A 21326-nucleotide genomic window follows, 5' to 3' on the forward strand; every position below is an offset into this window, starting at 1 on the left:
ACTTAAGGGGGGAAGCTGTGTTTTTCTGCTTCCTCTAAGCTGCTGTGCATCACCACAACATCATGCTTTGAATGGCAGCTCAATTTCTTTACGTGCAGCAAGCTGCCCTGGCCTCTCTCTGTGCCAGTTTGGTTTACTTTGATATTTTATCCATCTAAAGCTCTATTAATCCGTTTTATTCCTTTCTATCATAGGGATAATCCTTTACGTAAGCAGAGCTCCTACAACTGAAGTCCTCATTTTGTTTGAAGGAGATTAGCTTTGCAAGACTATCCCCTGTGATACAGGTAATGTTTTTAAACTCTTGCATAGTTTTGCCATTTATTTATTTTTAATGTTTAGCTGCTGAACAAGCATGAGACTTCTGTCTTTCTTGGGAATCTAACCTCAACCACATATGTAAATTAATGCTTCAAAATGGTATTTAGGTGCACAAAGTTTTTAAGTCACATGGATTTCAATAGGAATAAAGTATTTTGCCTGTTGAATTGCTTTTGGAAAATAAACAAACTCAAGAGGCACCTCAAAAGGTTTTCAGTATCTAAATACATTTCAACATTTACCCTTTAGGGCTCACTTCATGCTATGTAACCGTTATAGGTCAGTTTTGTAGGTTTGAATGTTTTGGGGGTGATAAAAATCTGATAATTACATTAACACAGGGAAAAGAAAAAAAGATTTTTAAAAAAGGCTTCTTAAATATTTTTTTTTGTGGTGAGATAAAAGCATATTTTTGAGAACTGCCAAATACAGAAGAGAACCTTTGCCTACTTGATTTTACCTATAGAACAAACCAAACAGCAAGATGTAGAGCAGCAGCAGCAATGTCAGAGGTCAAAAAGCATGAGTCAGACTCTCAAAAAAAGGCTGTTTTTTCTTGAAGTGAAAAACAAACTAAAGAAAATAACACCCTCACCATGATGCAATGTTTTGGATTTGCCTCTTCATTTCCTTGTCAGGCCCATGTGGGTGTGAAAGACTTGCCAGCTTGCAGACATCTCACAGGAGATGGCTCAGGCCCACTGCAGGCGACCTCAGCCCACACCAAGAGCACTCCAAGAGCACACAGACACATTGCTGCCTGCACCCACATCTGCCCCCACCTGGGAGGAGTTGAGGACACTCACCACAGCTGGAGGAAGAAGGACCCCCAGCACTCTATGAGCTTGCACCCACTTTCCAAACAAAGCACAGAAAAAAACAGAGGAAGGAGGAGGCAGGCAGCTAATTCCAACAAGGTCAACAGCAGAAGCAGCACAACAAGCGGGTGGGCTTTATCTGTTCCATCATCCTCATGGGAGGGTTTTGTGTCCTCCACCTGAGGACCTCCAGGTGGGTGTGCTGGTCCCTCAGGAGTTCTAGTTGGCTGCTCTCCATCTGAGCCCTTGGTAGTCAGCGAACTGGAGATATGAAGCAGGCGTCAGGCTCTCCTAGGAGCTGACCCCAGCTGTAGCCCAAGGAGTGTGGGGTGAGACAGGGCTACTGCAGGAGCACAGCAGAGGAACCAGGGTTCTTGTGAGGTCAGTGCCATAGCCTTGGCTGCAGCTCTCCTAGGTCTTCCCCACACCCCATCACCTCCCCTAGCTCTCTAGTGCTGTCTCCTCTTGGTGCTCCTAATTCCCTCACTGCCCTGTGCACCTCCCTGTGCTTTTCAGACCTTCCCTTTTCCTGGCCTGTGAGCCAGACAGGAGACAGCTCTGGGACGCTGTGCTGCATTGTATCAGCAGCTGTCAGTGATCAGGGGCACTGATTTGGGCCCCTCTTCTGCACCTGGTCCTTGATGCTCATGTCCCTTGCAGGCATCTCCTGGTTTTGGGAGTTCTGCACCTCTGCCAGCCGCCACTGGGGTTGGTCAGTGCTTCAAACACTGCATACCGGGCGTTTGTTCAGGTTTTCGTGTGCTTGGAAAAGTTATTTTACCCTTGAAGATGACACCTACTCATTCGGGTACACACCCTTAGCTGTAACACACCCTGTCTTTGCCAATAATTACTGTTATTTACATATACCTTGAGAATATGTAGCAGATGAAAAACACAAACAGTCTTCAAAAAACAAGGCAGTTGCACAGATAAAAGGTGTTGCACAACGTGCGTTCACATCACCTGAGGTGCGGAGTCTCCTGCTGCTTCTGTACCAACGGATTCCACGTGAACCCCTTCGTGGTCGCATTAAGCATAATGATGAGAACAACTTGCCTATTCTGAGAGACTGGGATTTTGAACTTAAAATTACTTAAATTATTAGGCAGGCTTCACTGTTTTAATTCTTTTATAACCCAAATTAAGGAGCATCCATGGTTTCGGTTTCCTCCTAAGAGGGTTCTTTCTATAGCCAAGGTAACACCTTTTTTCAAACACATTAGTATCAGAACTCCTGTTTTTTCCTTAAGAGGTGATGATAAATACAAGATTTCCTGCTTAAGTAGCTCATTGTGTGACTGCTCCTAAGGGGAAGGCTTCCAGTGCTGAGTTCTCTGCCTTCGTTTCCAGTTGTGCTTTGCAACAATCTTCTCTGCAGCTGTCGCTGGAAGATAAAAGCGATCGCATGCCTGCACATTTCAGTAAGCTGCAATGCTGTCTGTAGGAATTGATTTGACTGTTCATACACACATTCTCCCTCAGCACTTGAACAAGCATGTTCAGATTCGCCCACAGGGTGCAGTGCCTGAGGCTGACACAGTTGTTTGCAGGGTTGTCTTGACATCTACAGTAAGATTTAAATCCGCTCCGTAGAACTGCACTAAATTGTACTATTTCACAGAAGAACCAACACAATGTAAGAACTTCTGCAGACAATTGAACAAAGAACTTCGACTCAGCACCAGCTGCTGAAAAGTGCATGTCTCTTGGGAGTATGAAACAAAATCGTAAACTATGAGGCAGTGTCTCTGAAGAGTCTCTTTAATATGTACACGAGAGTGCACTGTAGTGCCTGTTCAATAGCCATTTCCAAGCAGAAATGTCCAAATCAGTTCATGAAATCTTGTGAACTCGGGGAGAATGCATGGCAGTTAGTAGTAAAAATTGGCTTCAGCTATTAAGTGTTAGGACCATAAGTGCATCTTACTCCTCGTATCATTCCTTTTGTAAATATGCGCCTTACAGCCCTTTGGGGTGGAAATTTCACTTCATTTAAAGTAATGTGAAAATGCTTTGTCAACTTGGAAGGTGGCAGTTAAAAGCTTACAGGAAAAAAGATCACAAGTTCGTTACTACTTGTATTATTTCCTCTACAAATTCCCCTATTCACTGGCTCTTAAAGTCAAAAGCTGTCACCAGAGTTCCTTCTAGACATAGCTAGCATTTAAACAAAAGCCTACAGCAACTCAGCAGTTTTTTACTTTGATTTTCAAAGCGCTCCTGCAGCATAGCTTTTCGTATTTAACATATTTCAATAATGAATTCCATGTTTTCATTCTTCTGGCCTTAAGATGGAGGACATCTGATAAAAGCCCTACATAAAATACAGGTACTGCCTTAGAAAACAAGAACCAGACCACTGTCAATTTAAAAAAAAAAAGTTGGATTTTATTTTTAGACCATTAAAAAAAAGGATTTAAAAAAACAATACCATCTCATATACCCACTATTCCATAAAAACACACTAGTTTATTGAAGCATATGCATCATATGTTCTCTTATAGTTGGAAATTTATAAAACAGCCATAAAAACACACTATTGAAGCATATGCATCATGTGTCCTCTTACAGTAGGAAACCAATAGAACAGCTTGTATCTGTTGTAATCTTTTTTTCTTCAGATAGGGCTTCGGTTTGTACAGGGCAAAATGTAGCATTTTCAGTACTTTTGTAGAGTTCCTAGAGGTTTTGAAAGGTCATGGCAAGCAGAACTACTGTTTTCTACTGTTTGTGTTGCATTTATGACTACTTTCTCTGAGAGCAAGTAACACGTTTCAATTCTCTCCTGCTTTGTATTTTGCCAGATCTCTGGCTGAGGTCCTATTATGATATCTCAGTAGCAAATAAAAGAGTTAAATAGTGAAGAAGAGCAAAGACTGTTTTTGAAAATAATCCTGTATCACAGAAGAAAAATCCTCAAGATTTCATATACTTCAAGACAACTGCACTCTTAATCATTTGGAAATGTATCCCCAAATGTATTGCATGCATAACACGAGCAAGTTTCCTTCTGTGTTGCACAGCTACTGTATTCATATGATAAAGGTTATACAAAAAATGAAACAAAAAAACAACGTAAGTCCAAGTGTTGCAGCCTTATTTAGGAGTAATGAAAGCTTTCTTTACAACTGTTGAACTGGGGAGCTACAGTAGACATCATCGGGGGCAAGAACAGAAATAGTTGTGGTAACTCGTGCTAGGCTGCTGTGGTTTTTTTGTTTTGTTAGATCAAGGTTACACACAGAAAGTACAGGGGTTATGCATCTTCACTTAATACTAAGGTCAACTTTAAGATGCCTCAGTAACATTGACCCTGTCTAGGAGGCGAGTACAATTAACTGTATGTTTCTCAATTACGCTGCTTCATCAGCCTGTGATCGTGGTACAAGCTTCCCAGCTCCCAGCGTAACATTCCCTTACACTAACCAAGAGGTGTGTGGGGGCTGTCAGTCCATCAGCAAAGCTAGGTCAAAAGGAATCCAGCAGAGAGGTGATGCACATCTGCATCTGATTCAGCCACAACCGAACAAGAAGGGCCTTGAAGGAAAACTGCATTTTCACTGTGGGCATGTAATTAGAGGGGAAAAATCCTGATTTCTAATATTAAAAACAAAACCAGTTATCTTTCTGGGGAAGAAATTCCAAACAATAGTATCTCTTCATATTTTATCACTGTATTTATACATGAGGTGTTTTCTGTCTGTTGGAAGATACCCTTTGCCCCTAAAGGGCCCTTTAAGTCTCTATGCTGATAATACAAAGTGTTACTAAAACCCAATATCCTTTGGAGGCAAGTGATACAAGCAAGGAAGATACAAAAGCTGCTTAGCACATTTTGAAATCAAAACAGTACTTCATTAAAAAGAGACACATGAAACAAGTCAATATTTATTCTTTCTTCTCACTATCCTCAGTGATAGGGTCTGCAGGAGGCTCTTCGACTGTCGCACTATTGCTCTCTGAACCAGTGTTGCTATCACTGGTTCCTTCCTCTGCAGTGCTATCAACCCCTTCTTGGCCGCTCTCCTTATCATCTGGGGTAGATGTTCCTTCTTCACCATTCTGCTGGTTTTCTGTGCTCTCTTCTGGGTGAGGCTCTTCTGTAATAAAATATTTCTCAGTGTCATTTATATACCAATATATTTAAGTAGTGTGATTAGAATTTAGGAAGAAATAGAATCTGTAGTAAATCCAAGTATTTCATGACATTTATTACTTGGAGTGTGCAGTAGAGGCACAGCTCTGAAAGACCACTCAGTACTTCGAATGTATGTGGTCCTGTCACATGGCATCCTGAAAGTCACTTGCAGCCTGACCTCAGAAGTCCAGACACCAAGCATTGTGCCTCATTAAACTAGAGTTCAACTCTTCCACTTTCCCTTATGCTGTTTCAACAATGACTCACTGTCATCTAACATCCTTGCTAGATGTTGACAGTAGGACAAGGAAACACTCTCAGTTGTTCCTAGCTAACATGTTTAAGAGATGAGTTAGGTTCAGAAGGCATTCAGAAATCAATTTTTTTTTCCCTTGGGTACATTTAAACACCAAGCATTACATACTGGCTTTGTGATATCCTCTACCCTTATAAAAAGGAACAACTTAATGAGAAGAAAGCAAACACCTGTGTTCACCAAGATGAAGTTAACTCTTCTGAGTGTTCTTCTGAAGAAGCCTTCCTACTAACAACAAAAATGTAGGGCCTCCCTGGCTAAGCTGAGCCTCTACAGAGATACTTTAATGCTGATCCTTTGAGGATTCTTAAACTGCTCTTTAAATGCAGTTACCTGTCTCCATTGGAGCACTCTCCTCTTCTTTCTTCTCCTCCATCTTGTTAGCTGCCTGTTCTTCCTCAGCTGCTATGTTGTTTTGACTGCGTTCAGCTTGCTCAGCTGCTTCTTTTTCCCTTTCCTCCTGCCTCTTGCGAGCCTGTTCCTCAGCTTGAGCAATTTCAGCTGCAATTTTTTCCATATCCACTTCTACCTTCAAACTGCATAACTAGCAATAAAAACAAACAAAAAAGCTCTTTTACTACCCTGGTTACAATGAAAAACAAAGTATCAGGAATACCCAATTATTATTAGTTCAGTATTTCTACATGCAGTGTAACTATTTTGATTTGATAAAGTTTATACTAAAACCTTCACTAACTACACAGGGAGAAATAAGCATATTATCAAAAAAAGGGGGGGGGGGGGTGGTTAAAGAAACAACCTAAGCCCTGTTGTTGAATGCAGCCAAGGACAAAGCAATATGTTCTTCATAGTGGCTTTAGGCCACCTTCCTTGAGCTGCTCCCTAGTAAACTCAACCAGTCAAGCCTGAAGGCACTTTTAAAGTGTACTGGCTGAATATAACTACTAAAGGTCAATGAAGGAGCATGGAATAATAAAAACACCGTGTGTTAACACCCACACACTTCACCAGACCTAGGACACTGCGGTCATCTAATTATAAATAATTCAATACAGAAATAAACAGAAGTAGTCAGAGTATTTATATAAATGGTTAACTACTAGACTCCTCAAAATAAGTGGAGAAGAGTGAGAGTTGTACCCTTTTGAGCTCATTATTGAAGGATTCTGTGCTTTCCAAGAATTTCCTCTTCTTCTCCTGGTGGCGCTCTTCAATTTGCAGAAGCTCAGCTTCCAGTTTACGCTGGAAATTAAATAAATAAATGGTAAGAAGCTTACTATGCAGTCATCTGAAGAACTGGACAAAAATATTTACACCAATGTTTTAAAATGTACCCATGTTTTCATGTTTTAAACACTCTTATCCCAAAATGTTTTCCTTGATTCAATACCCAATAGCAAAGAAGTTCAGATAAAAAAAGTCTGAACAAATGGGTCTGTGCAGTAATTCACAATTGTTAGGCCTATTAGAAATTTTAAACGGTATGGAGTCAAGGTGAACAGTTTATCATCTTCCAGCACAAAACCTACATGCTTTCTTTCATTTTATACACCCTATCACCCTATAGTACACACACAACACTTCAGTTACATCCTCAAAAAGACCACAATTCAAAGAAATAAGAAGCTCTACCCACTCTTGTGATTTTTTAAAAAAGTGACAAATCTCTATCTTATTCTGGTCAAATTTCAGTTTTCTTTGCCTACATGTATACTTACTATACTGACAGAGTTCTTTTGTTTGGAAAATATGGGCGTATGTGCATTCAAAGCTAGCTGAAACATACAAATATGATCTCACTAGATTTCTTTGCACACATTTACTTTTCAAGGAATAACGCTACAATAGGATTTACTGCGATGAAGGATTGTAACAACCAAGATTACAGTAATAAGCCAGCTGAAAGCCACAACTATCAGAATCTATTAAACTGGAGATTTACTTTATATAGAGAAGGTTACAATAATGAAGAGCTATGGATTTAGTACTTAAGATAGCCTAAAGGACAAAATACAGTTTAACATAATTCTGACTAACAAAACAGCACAAAAGGTGAAGCCTCACATCTTGCCACTCCCAAGAAAACCCAGAGATTAGCTCTTAGAGCACACAGAACATTGACACCCAACAAGAAGAGTCATGTAGATGATCAAATGATCTGAGACTTGGAGTACAGCCTAACCCCATTATGTTTTAGCTGCCTTTGTATCATTTATCCTTACCTGGTGAACCATTAAGGATTGAACCTGGCGTTTAAGAACTTGCATTCTAGCTGTAGTGACAACAGAGCGGACGTCAGGAACCACGCTTTCACTCAATATTTCACTGATGAGACGATGGTTTCTTTGGAAACGAGCTGTAGCTGTGTGCTTCATAGAAAATCCGTCGTCGTAATCTGAAACAAGAGTTTTTAAGTGCAACTGCTTTAATTCCACAAAGCAAGTGCCAAGGCTAATTGACTGTACCAATGTCACCACTAATTAAAAACAAAAAAAACTAACACCAGTTTCTGTCATGTCACAAAGTTCATACCAACAAATACTTGATTAAAGAACATCATGTAATGAGAAAAGAGTTTGAGGATAGAGTGCCATTCACCCTGGCACAGCTACGGCAGCTATTTTACATGAATCTTCCCACAAGTCTGAAATTTAGATTAACTTATTTCTTGTTTCCACGTTTCCAGAGTAAGAGGGGCTATTGTTACCAAAAAATATCCACTAAAAAATAAAAGGTTACAATACTAACAAAAGAGACATTCCTTTATAAATAAGCTTTGTACCACTGATCAAAATTACTTACTTTTTGAAACACTGAGGAATGAAAATATGAGGCAATGTGACATTTAATTTGCAGTTAATGTAATAACTGTATTCTACATTTTGAGGGGTACAAGTGCACTTCCTTAGAGAACAGCTACTGAAAAAAAATACACTTCAAGGAGAAAAAATATACATGCACATAGGTCAAGAGCTCGTTGTTTTATCAGCTTCTTGCAGAGAAAAGAAGTTGAAGTCAGCCCAGGAAAAAACTAAACAGTCTTGTTTGACATGCATCTAGAGGATAAACTACACAAGAAAATAGAAGAATTTAACAGGTCAATTTTTTTTCCCCTGACCAAATTAAGAGCTTCCAATTAATGGCAAGATACTAAACTTGAACATTAGTCTAGCTACAGAATTTAACGTGAACTACAGCATTGTGGATTATACTAAGTAATCATTTTAGAAGTAAAATTCAGTTTGATGCTACAAAGCAGAACAAAACATCTGAAACTACAAAGCATGCTTCCTGTACCTAGCAGCACTCAAAAGCTTCTGGCCTGTAGAAGACAGAAGGCTTGCTATGCTGTGACTTTCTGTATTTGTTCAGAGAGCAGGTAAAGCTTTTCAATATAACAAAAAAGTCAAACCAGAATCTACAGCTTTGGTATCAAGAACCTATCTCGGGCTCAAGGAATGGAAGTCTAACTAGTAGAATTTAAAGCAGAGTAATTAAACAGCATTAACTATTGGTGAGGGAATACACTTAGAAGACACTTCTTTGAATACAAGTCACGTTTAGTTGAGTGTTAAAATCCATTAACTAGCAGGTTAACTGAATTGTCTTTCAGAATGAGGTCATTTAGTAAAGTCCAGAAGCTGAATTTATTTCACATGAAGTTTTCCTAATGAAATTTACTCTCCAACTACTCACAGAGATCTTAAGGACAACCCTAATACATCATGCCAGAAAATATTACCAAGGAAGAAGCTTTCATTAAACTAGTTACCTGCTTTATTTTAAAGTGTTACGTTCAATTTCCCATTGAGATACCTGATTAAATGAAGTGAAAAGAGAAAAAACAGTGGGAAGACAATAGATTTGCAAGAGACAAAGAAGTATTAAGTAAATCAGTCTCCTTAGTAAACATCTTTGTCCTCTTAACAAGATTCCTTTCATGCTACAAGCTTTTGATCCTAGTGACATGCAGCACAGACAGCAGCGTTTCTGCCACAGGAAAGAATTTGCCATTTCATTCCAGGACTGAGAAGATCCAGCTCAGTGCTAGGTCAGCTGGCTCTGCCTGAGTTAATTTGGCCCAGGCAGCATGGAACAAAACTTAAAGTTCTAAAATGCCAGCTACTGGAACACTAAATATATTTACATACATTTTGCAGTTACCTCACACAGGCAAGCGCTCTTTGTCACAGGCTTTATCTCAAGGGTGTGCTTTTACAAAAAGGAAAAAAAAAGGGGTGTAACTGAGTAGATTTTTCACCCTCAGGTTTCAACAAGTATGTATTTGGTCATGAATTTAAAAGTAGACGACTATATGAATCTAATTTTTCCCACTGGGTGGAGTACATTTCCTTGCAGTCAAATAAACTTTCAGAATTTTCTCATCAACTTGTCAATAGCAAGGATAACTCTTCTTTTCTAAACAATCTCAGATGACATTTGAGTTCAGGTGTTCTTAATCATACCAGAAATTTACTTATCAGAAGTATGCACTTCAGGTAATAAATAAAGCACAAAATTCCATTCAGGCTGGATTAAATCAGGCATCTAATCATCTTGTAATTTACATGTTAAAGCCATTGCAGAGTTTTAAGCAGACTGATTTCTTTTGAAGTGTAAGCATTACTTCACAAAGAATCAAGGACTAGAATAATTTTTATCATTGCCTTTCCACCTTAACTTTTGGAAACAAGACAAAGTCAGCTATTGGTTCTACAAAAATAAAAATGTAATCATGAAAATTAGTAGTGAAGGTACTGAAATAGAAAGGAAGTCACGTTAAGCATTGTGATGGCTATACAGAGGTAATTTTCCATATCTGGCAATTATTTCTCTATGCTGTAGGCCTTGCAATGAGGCTGTCTCACTGGATGTGCATACAAATTCCTTTCCGCTTACCATCTGGATCTTCTGCTGGCTGTATACTCATGTAAGGTTCACCTTTCTCCATGCGTGACTGCCTTTGTCGGCTTTCTTCTTCTAACGCAGCCTCAGCACGACTTTTTGCATTGATGTAGGCAAGGTATGCAGGAGAGTTATGGTAGGCCTTCATGGACTCATTGTACTCTATCTGAAATGTGACCAATATTGTTTGATTGCACCACTGGACAATTTCAGACTTGACACAATTAGGTGCAACTCAACAGGTAGTTATATACAGACAAATCTATTTTGAACTATCTTGCGGATACACAAATGATCATATTCTCTTTTTTTTAACCAATTAGAACTTTTTCCACAGTCATGTTTTAAAAAACTCTAGTTGGGCTTTTAGGCATGTTTTAATACCTTGAGAGGTCTTACAAGAGTTTTGTTTTTGAAGTTTAAAATCAAGCTTCAGAACTTTGATAAAAAAATAAGTTGACTTAAAATATTCTTAATTCTTTGGATTTCTAACTACATCATTGATTCCAATTTTTTCTCTTTCCTTATTCCAGTATGCTATGAACCAGTATTCAAAATCACTTAATGTTTTTGTATTCTTTGATCCATCCCTGCACTGGGATGATACAGAATGCTGCAGCCAGACTACTGTCTCCTGGTAGCAGGACTGCATCACTATTTTCACCTTCTTTGAAATATTTTCCCTTTGAATTGCTTTATGTCACTTTTAAAATTTGCCTGGTCTAGATTTTGTACAGAGATTTGAGGTATTTCCAATGAAATATCAGATTTATCTGTGATACTGGTGTGAGTACCTAAGGGTGTCAATTTCTTTATTATTAGGACTGGAAACCTATCTAGGCAGTTGAAAAATATAAACAAGAAGGCCCCTGCCCCAAGGAGCTTACAATCTAAGTGTTGTTACCAAGTTAAAAAAGAAAAAGAATTCCTTGATTTTGTTTCAACTAAGAGCATCCAGCTTTGAAGTACTTCTCTACTGACTTGGAATAAAAACAGCTCCAAGTTCCTCAGGTTTGACCAGGTTGTACACAACCTCAGATGCCTACCAGGTTTAACCACAAGACAGCAAGTGGACAAGTTTCCCCTTGTAGCTTAGGATCACAGTAACAGTCTTGTAAAAGTCCTCAACACTTACCAACCTAGACACGTGATGCAGCTGTCATCTTTTGTCATGAAGATCAATAAAAAGCAACACAAATGCAAGAAAACCCTGAAAATGGTAGCATTTTCCTACTAAGAAACAAAACGCTATGCCATACCATGGAGTTACACCAGATTATACACCATGGAAACCAGACCCTACGTGACTGGAAGTCTTTTATGAACACGTTCATGACTCAATAGCAGTAGTTGCAGAGCACCAGTTTTGAAAGAGGATTTTGGTGTTGAGACAATCTTTTCAACACTGATGTTGTACAATCAAATCCATTCATTAAACAGTTAAAATCGACACTCAATTATAAATACTTCATTTTGAATTAGGTCTAAAAACTGACCAGTCACAGTTGATGTACAGTTATTTTAAAAAATCTAAAAGACGTGTCAGGACATACTTCCATTAAGTTATATATAGGGGGTCTCGTGAATGCCTCATACACCACTGCATGGGTAAGATGAATTTTTCTTCTCAGACCAGTTCCTAGAAGAATCAGCTGTAATAAACATCCCAGATTTCTTCCATTTACCTTTTCAGCTTCATATTCATTCAAATACTCTTGCTTCTCTTCATCAGTGAGATCTCGCCACATTCCTCCAATAATCTTGCCAATTTCCCATAACTTCAAATCAGGATTGGACGCCTTCACTTGGTCCCAGACCTTAACAGAAACAGCTGGAGCTTTACTAATGATATCTAAATACTTCCAAATTAAACATTTTATATTGTCATCTCAGTGTTCTTTCTGGAACCACCACGAAAAACAGGATTAAGTTAGGAATGTCTGGCTAAACTATCTCGATTATTTTCTGGGGCAGGAAGTCAGTAGGAAGTCATCTACTGAAACGGGCAATTGCTGAAATGGCTTTGGTTTCATGAGAATATTGCTTTTAACCCTCTTAATTCTCTTCTCAAATGCACATCGCTGCATCTCTGGGAAAAAAAAAAGTGCTACTGAGTAAACACATCCAGCAGTAGATTATGATAAAGAGCACTGAGCTTTTCAGATCAGAATGCAACATTTCAAAATATTTTTCAGTCTTGCTGATCAATTTGAGTTCCAACAAGTTCTGACTCCACCAAAAAGGTTTCTAACTTTATAGGGAAAAAAAAAAGGAGAGAGCTGCCAGTGTTATTTCTTGCTGCGCCACTTGACTTTTTTTTTGTTGTTGGTTTTTTGGCCTAAGACAGATACGCTGGTAAAGATACTTTACCAGAGGTGGAAGAATTTCCTTCTGGCTCACCCGCTTCAGACAGGCTCGCATGCCCTCCCCATGCCCAATCAGATTTCAGACTCCACAAGAGTCTCTCTCCTACTTTCTGTCAAACAGTTCACAGAACAGCGAAGTAAACGTTGCCACAGGCTAGGTTGGTGAAGGAGAACATGCAAAGTCCACTCATTGCTACTCTTCAGTCCAGCTACAGCACTGTACCAAGCCCAGTATACCGCAAGGAATATCTCCTTTTTATAAAAAAAGTTCTGTCAGTAAGTCACAGGAACTTCTGAATGTGGCAGGGTGGATCCTTGTCAGCAGAGACAGTGGTAGTAAATTATCATTTTAGAGAAACCTTTTCCCCCCAGCAACTGGCAACTGTGTGAACAGACTACTGCTGCCATTATTCTGAAGGGCAATGCATCTGTACTTTACAATTCCCTTAAAAGAATGTGCAGGCTGTTAGAAGTAAAAGTTTAGAAGCTGAAACTAAGATAATAGCAATTAATCGTTAGCACATACAAACGCTAACTTTTATTATTACTTGTTCGATACCGTATACCCACCTTCCGGCTGTACCTCATGTAGGGCATCAGGGGCTTGTCTGGGGGTTTGGGGGGCTTTGGAATGGTAATACCAGAGGAAGCCTATGAAAGAACCGAATAAATCCATTTGTTAATGTACTCACTGGACAGTTTCCATACACACTATTTTTGGAAAACATTCATTCTTGTGCAGTTGAAACAAACATCCCTCCGCCCCCATTCCAAGAAGCAAGCAACATCACAAAAAAAAAAACCACTGAACAGGTACTACAACTGGTCCTCATTGTAATGTTTTTCCAATCTAAATTTGTCCTTTTATCTGTAAGCTTACAGAACAGCAACTAGATAAAAATCTAAATTGGCTCCGTGTTCTAAAAACTGAAAAGCACAACTTAGAAATTTACATTAAAACACCAGTCCCAGCAGGTTGCTTTTCTCACTTCTGATTAGCAATTTATTGTACCTGTTCTAACAAATTTAATGTGTCTACTGTGGGATGAGGGGTAGAGAGGGAAGATAGAATTGTGACATTATCTAGATGTCTTTTCATTTGCAAATCATTTCAGCAATGTGTTTGTCCACAAAATATGTCAGTGGTAATTCGGAGCCAATGAAACTACTCATTATAAAAAACACCCCTATGCAAGTGATCCACCACTGTGCATTATATGTATCCAAGCTGTACTGTAGTTGTCCAAATTAGCCTGCAATATCTTTGTGTGCTCTTATGTTCCTTTAGGTTTGTACAACGTCAAGCACCTTGCTTGCACTTAATAAAAAGACACTGAGCAGTAATTGTTACTGATTGAAAGCTGCTGCACCCACCTGTTCCTGTCCCCTCGATCTACAAAACATCTGGCAGGGCTTTCTTCTCCTAAAGCAATAACCTTATAATCCCTATCAACCACAGGTTCTGAAAACCTCCACTCTTCAAGAGTTTAGACATGCAAGGAGTTCCATTTCATTAAGTGGGACCATTTTTATAAAAAATATAAAGCAATTTCAAGCTTTTTCAGGACTACAGCCACAGATTAAGCAAATAATTGAATTTGGCCATATAGGCTAATGTGCAGTATTCGGCTTTCAAATTTTTCCTTTTGATATTTTTGTTTTGCTGAATTTATGGAGATCTATGAAACAATGCATACGGAATTGCGTATAGATATAAATAATGTACATGAGGTATATGCATTACCAAAATGTATACATATATACACACACAAATGAGTTTGAAAAACATTAACGGAAATTGTTTAATGCTTTTAAATTAACAGGAATTTAAAGACACCATACATATATTGATATATGCATGGCACAGAAGGCTGTATATGCTTATGACATACAGAAACAATGAAAGTTCTCAGAAAAAAGCTAACTTATTCTTGTATAAGAAAATAAATATATGTTCAGACAGTATGTTCAGTCAAGTTCCAGCTTGTATGGGGAAGGTCTTTTCCATAAACATTTTAACAAACCAGATGAACTTCATATATGAAGTTAGAAAGAAGGTTTATAAGAGAGAGGCATAAGAGTACACTTCATTTAAGGCACCATGTACGTGTTTCTTGAAAAAAATCTTTCCTTATACCACATTCTGAACAAGGCAGATGTTTTAAGATTGAAATTTTTACATGAAAAACTGTATTAGGAGAATTAAAGAAACTTTTTTTTTTTTAATATCAGAGGTTTACTCTATTTCTGTTGTTAGTTACGAAAACCGTGTGCTTCCACAGTCTTTTTTTTTTCCTGACTGCACCTAATGCTCAGTACTTTAGCTATATTAGAAAGAAGTTGTCACCTGTCACAAACTGACTCCAACTCACTATTTACACCATTAAAAACGAATTTAGCATCCCTTTTCCACACACCCACAGAATAACAGAAGATCTGAAAGGATTCTATTCGATGATCATCACACTTCTGTTCAAACAATTGTTTCTAAACTAGGGACTTTACATAGCTAATATCAGACTAAGACTGGAAAGAAAAATAAAGGCTTACATCTCTTGTATGGCTCAATAGTATGATGCAATACTATTAATGAACCCTAGTTTGCAAAGTATTCTTCGTTATTTTTGTGCCAATAAGCCTTAATAAGAAAAAATTAGCAGTTCCCTCCAAGGAAAATTTGTGCCCACACTACAGACCTCCCTAAGCATGCAGTGGTCACTGAAGACCACAAAGTCTGTCTGTCTCTTTGGAGTTCTGCATCATACATGATTACCACGTATTCTTTCCCCCTCTTCAATGGAAGTCCATTTCCTGTAAAAAGCTTCAAAGTGAATGGCAAGGGATAGGGGTGAGGAGTAAAAATCAGAAGTAAATTTTTGTTCTTAGAAAAAAAAAAGTGGCAGCAGCCAAGATTCAGAAGAACCTAACTCTAAAGCCATTTCTGGTCAATTCCTGTTGTTTGCCGGATGATGTAATAGTTGATTCTCCTACCGTGACCCGGCTGTTGGTGCCCGGGTTCCCTCCCAGCCTGTAGTTGTTGTAGGCCAGATGGCTGTATGGATTGTATCCCACAAACCCTGGTGTGCTGGGCATTTGCTGATGGAAACAAATGAGACAAAAACACGAATGAGAAATGAGCTCAAACGAGGAAAACACAGAAATGAAAGTGAACTGCAATATGGCATGCAAAAGCAATCAGAGTTTAAACAAGCAAATGAGGTGTAGCAGTTGATATCTTCTCAACACACAGAACTTACTCCAATACAAACCTATTAAGGAAACAGGATTTTAAGCAAATACGTCGCTACAATTTTTGTCCAAAGTTGGTGGGTTTATTTCTATTAAATGTGTTTAAACAAGTATTCCGTAAATCCTGCTCACGACTAATAAGAACTTTCCAACGTATAATAAGGCACCAAGAAATTCAAGAAGAGCCTCATATCCAAAGGGTTAGACTTTAAGGCAACATAGCACATATTAATGGGGCAAAAAATCCCCCAAATCGACATCTACTGTAACTGAAAATCCCTGCCTGCTTTTCATCCACCTTTCCACCAAGCGTGATGCTGTCACTAAGCAGGAAGAAAAATCTCTCAGAGCACCATCTGTGCACCAATACCAGTACTGAAAGACTTTACTGGCAATTTGCAAATTGAAATATTTTGCAGAACTGTGGGATTAGAAAAACCAAGAGAGATGACGATTCACTGAGACGTCCGCCTCTCGTGAGGTTGGCTGCAGACTGGCAGAGTTGAGGAAGCACTGCAACACAATCTACAGGTTAGAAGCTACAAGCTGATCTTAACCGACCACTGAATCAGAGACGATTTCAGAAGTTAATCAACACACCTTTATCCACTCTTGAAGGTGGATCAATTTGTTCTTGCATCCCGTAAGGCAGAAAAAATTACAATTTCTCTACAATCCCTTGTTACCTGTCATCTACATATAATCAAGTATCAGAAGGTTCACTGTCTTCCCCTTCTCTTGTGAATCTTGCTCGGGTCTTTTAACTACACACCTGTTTTTCCTGTCATGCACAATTCAAATTGTGTTGTAAAAAAGTGGATCAGCTATTGAACAGTGATTGTGATTAGGTACTGACTGTGGTGGTCCTTTCATCCCAGTCCATAATGACTTATAATATCCTGCAGTGTTGCTCAGAGTTTGAATGTTATCGGCACAGTGTCTCATACTTAAGTCCCGCTTCAGCCCTAGTAAGAAACATTCCAGTAGTCTTTTAAATTCGTTTGCTCACATACCCATTCTAGATTACAGTTGCAGAAATTCTTTGATTAAGTTCAGGACTCCAGGGAACCACGGCATGACAGATACAAACACGGAACAGAAATAACCTGTAAGCTAAACTACATTAACTTGCAAAGTTTTCAACTGCATGTAGACATACTGTAGTCACTTTATTTCTAAACAATACAAGTACAAAATAAAAGTATCCTGTAACAAGTCGCCTTCAAATACATGCTTTATTACCCAGCTTTCAGAATCTCAGTCACAGCAGTTGACATTTATTCAGTTTGTATGCCTACATTGATGACATACACATTCACTATTTAATAAATGCCATTTTACCATGGGTCAGTGTTACTGTAACATCATCTTTAACAAAACCAGATGACAATGGTAATCTCTGTTTGCACAAAAAGAATTAAGCAAGACAGGAGTTACATATTACAAGGTAGCTGTCTTGCATTACATGGACATTTGTTACTTCAGATGTAATGCTACTTAATGAGAACTCTTGAAACTTTGTTGACTACAGGATCTCAAGGTGGCTGTGGAGGAATAAGCAATGTCTCCTTTTTTATCTTACATTAACAGAGCACAGACCATCATCTCGAGGACTGTATGCAATTTAAGTAATACAAAACACGTTTGAAAGATAAGCAATATATGTCACTAATCGAAGATTTGAATTTTTTGTTTCATGTACCCTCCTGAAGACTTTCTAACTTGACTAAATGATGTACCACGTCAGTATACACCATTTAACAACATCTGTATCCACGCCATGTCCCAAAGGAATTGCACATGTATATACATAGATCTTGATTCAGGAATCCAGTTGTAAGAGTGGATGCCATCACATTTCTTCTAACATTGGCACAAAACTATTAGGTTGCATGCAGAATGAAAACTCTGAACAAACTATGCAAAACAATAAAATGTTTTATTTCTGTAAGTGTTTAAGAACATAACTTATACATGATATTTTCAACTCTATTTAAAGTATGGCACAATAAATTTAAAGCATCACATTTAATCTGAATCCCATCTTGCAGTTCTCATCCCAGATGCAGAGACCAGGGACACCCTTGGACAACAGTTACCAAGTTTTCTTTGGTAAGAATTTCATTATAGCATCTTATTTCTCTGTACCAAAGATTAAGATTTTTTCATGTGAAAGTATTACTCTTAAAATGCAAGCTGCTTAGAAACAAATGCAAGAGATGCATGTGCTTTCAGGTGCTTTTCTAACCACAACATGCTATTTCCGTGTGTTTTTATACATGCATGACCGCAACTGGACAGGACTCAAAACTTTCCACATTTTCCTAATTGGCATTCCGTACCATTTTATAATAAAGTAAGGTATTTCTCATGCGTTGGACTCTAAAATATCAGTGACTTCAAGAAACTTGAATAAGATTACCCTCGTGTTTCGTTATTCTGAGCCAATATAACAGATTTTTGTGTACTTCTGCATTCCACTGAAAATGTGTTAGGTACAACAGAGGCACAAAGGCATGCCCTGCTTACTCATGATTTGACCACAAGCTGACCAGGAAGTTTTAGAATTAAATATATCACTTTGTTCTCAACTATTCTAGTATACTGTTGCAACCCACTGCAAACATAAGTTCAGACCAAGAGTCCAATGTTACCTAAGTTAAAATGGCTACATGTGTAAGTAATCCTAGGAACTGCTTATAAAAAAAGAAGTACCTGCAGGATCTGGCCATAAAGATAAAAACCAGTTTATTCAGGTTTTCTTTCAGAAAGTGCTCAGAAAAGTGAGATGAATTTAAATAGTGCACACCACATTAATAATGAAATACAACTAGTGCAGTTTCCCGATTTAGGAAGGTGCTGCAACACCATTACTGCTCTGGAAATTACTAAGGGCTATATTACCAGGTATCTGTGTTAATGAGAAAAATCACTATACTTACGGTTGCGGGAGCAGGGGTAGGAGGTGGAGCGTAAGATGGCCTTTCTGTTAAGATATAAATGTAAGCAAAAGAAATCTTGAAAATCTGAATGAGTTTTTTCTAAGGCATCCACTGTGGCAAACATTTTTAAGTGATTTACAAAAAACAGAGAGCCTGCTCCCAAACACTTTGCGTTCTGTCACTGAAGACCGTAAAGCAAGCGATAGAAGAATTTAAAAGATATAAGACCACACCATCGCCAGTCTTTTATTTAGGCAGGAGGTTAAAGAATGTGAAATGCATTTATGTACACATCAACTAAAAGAAGATAAGCAAAAAGCAGAATTTCGGAGAAGCTGCAATAACTGCATTTCCTATGAAATCGAGTACTTGGACTCGATCAGACTTAGCATGTTAATGTAGACTTGAGAGATAATCAGCAGCAAGCTAAGCTCTAGTCACACCTGGTGCGCCAGAAATGAGCCACAGCAAGCTTTGAGGCCATGAGTCTGGTCCGAAGTAACTGTATTTCCTATCATTCCTTTTCATACAAGGAATAATAGGATTATCTCACGAACAGGTTCTGCTGAACCAGACCTTTAGTTCACCAAAGGAAGAAAAATCTGAAAACTTACTTGACATTTTGATAGGCAAATTTTCAGCCACCTGACATTATATTTGTAATTCTGAAAAACAAAAGAATACCATGCTATTAAATATTAAACCTTTGCCTTCCCAAATCTTTACTTAAAAAAAAAAAGTTGACCAGTTTTGAAATAAAGACAAAAAAGCTTCTGAAAACTAAGGCATTCACTGAAAAAAATGAATATACTTTCAAAGGAATCTGGCCTTAAATAGCTGTAAAATAAAACCCGTGTCTGTGCCATCTTCACATTAGAGATTTTAAGCATCTCTTCTCCACCCCCAGCCATTTTATACAGCCAGTTTCAGGAAACATGGTACAAATATACAAATAACCAGATTAAACAGCAGCTCTTTCACACGGTTCAAAAAATAATGACCGCGCAGGCCAGCAGCACAGACTGTGAGACTTAACCATATTTAATCTTTCAGCAACCAGCCCATCGGTGGCTACGGAGGAAGTATTATGACCAAATGCTATTTTTTCGCCGTTTCTCCGAGTAACCCGGCGGCAGGCAGCACTCTCTCAGCTCCGCACCCGCCGCCGCTCTCCGCCGCGAAGCTCCGCGGGGGCTCCGGGGCCGGCACGGCCCGGGGCAGGCCGGCAGCGCCCTGAGGACCGGAGCGGGCCCCGCAGAGCCGCTCCCGGGGCTGCCGTCCCCACGGGACGGGACCGGACCGGGGTCACACCGAACCGCCGTCGCTCCGCATCCCAGGGCCCGCCAGGCGCCGGCAGCCCCGAGCCTACCGATGGAGCCCCTTGAGGGGGAGCCCCCCGGGGAGGAGCCGGGGGGGGGGGGTGGGCAGCCCCTCTCCGGTTCGTGCGGGGCGCTGAGGCCTCCCCCGCCGCCTCTAACGGGGAGGAGGCCGGGGCCTGTCACCTCAGCCGCTCCCCGGGCCTCGCCGGCCTCCTAACGAGCCGTGCTGGGCCGCCCCGAGTCCCCCCCCCGCCGCCACTCACCCGGTCGCCGCCGGCCGCGCTCCCTTTGTTCCCCACCAGGCGAGGGCAGCGCCTGCGCGCTCGGCTCTGCACTTTCGACACGGAGCCACCGCCCTCCTTCAGCCCGCGGGCGGCCGCTTTGGAAGGGGTCCGTGGGGCTGCGTCGCTCGCTCCTAAGTCCCCGCCAGGCCCCGGCCTTCGCGGTGTCCCGCTGGGGTTTAAGCGGAGGCCCGGAAGGACCGTGGCGAATCTGCGGGCGCGGAAAGCAACGGCGCTGTGCTGAGGCGGGGCGTGCGGCCGGGCCCCGCCGTTACCGGCAGGGAGGCGCCGCCTCGCCTTCGCGTTTCTCTCAGCACTTTCGACAGAGAAGCCGGTCGCCCTCCCTCCATCCTCCCACCAAGCCCGTTTCGTGCAGGGCAGCCCTATGCCAGCCCCGCCGCTGTCACCGCGGCCAGGCCGGGAGCGGCAAGAGCCGCGTTGCCCCGTGGCGAATCTGCGGCGCGGGCGGGGAAGGGCGGTCGGTGCCTCGTGCCCGCCGCCATTTCGCGCCTCTCCCCTCAGGCGACGGAGGAGCTCCGGTGCGGGGCAGCGAGTGCGGGGCCTGGGGCTGGATAAACCCCATAAAGAAGCGAACGAGGGGCAGGCGAGGCGGCCCGGCAGCGCCCAGGAACCGTTTGTGTGCGCAAAACGCGTGGATCGGCCCCGAAAGGGTGTCCCTGTGGAGGGAGGCCCGGCCCGGTGCGGCA

General features: G+C 40.4%; 1 protein-coding gene across 5 annotated transcripts; it reads right to left on the reverse strand.

The window, feature by feature from the left end:
- Positions 1-3508: 3508 nt before the first annotated feature.
- Positions 3509-20915, reverse strand: SMARCE1 (SWI/SNF related BAF chromatin remodeling complex subunit E1). 5 transcript variants are annotated; one of them, XM_080564813.1, is made up of 11 exons: positions 20602-20915; positions 19634-19684; positions 19020-19063; positions 15820-15924; positions 13399-13479; positions 12148-12279; positions 10457-10628; positions 7780-7952; positions 6698-6799; positions 5930-6140; positions 3509-5242 (listed from the first exon to the last, which is right to left on the reverse strand). In XM_080564813.1, the coding sequence occupies exons 2-11, from the start codon at positions 19638-19640 to the stop codon at positions 5031-5033; spliced, it is 1239 nt and encodes a 412-aa protein (XP_080420939.1). In that variant the 5' UTR covers positions 19641-19684; positions 20602-20915; the 3' UTR covers positions 3509-5030. The 5 variants fall into 5 exon arrangements, with proteins under 5 accessions (XP_080420939.1, XP_080420937.1, XP_080420938.1 ...); XM_080564811.1 differs by having other exon boundaries at positions 15757-15924; positions 20602-20757; XM_080564812.1 differs by lacking the exon at positions 20602-20915 and adding an exon at positions 20389-20585 and having other exon boundaries at positions 15757-15924.
- Positions 20916-21326: the final 411 nt, after the last annotated feature.

This window comes from Anser brachyrhynchus (genome assembly GCF_964034855.1).
Source record: "Anser brachyrhynchus genome assembly, chromosome: 22".
In the NCBI taxonomy this organism is placed as follows: domain Eukaryota; kingdom Metazoa; phylum Chordata; class Aves; order Anseriformes; family Anatidae; genus Anser; species Anser brachyrhynchus.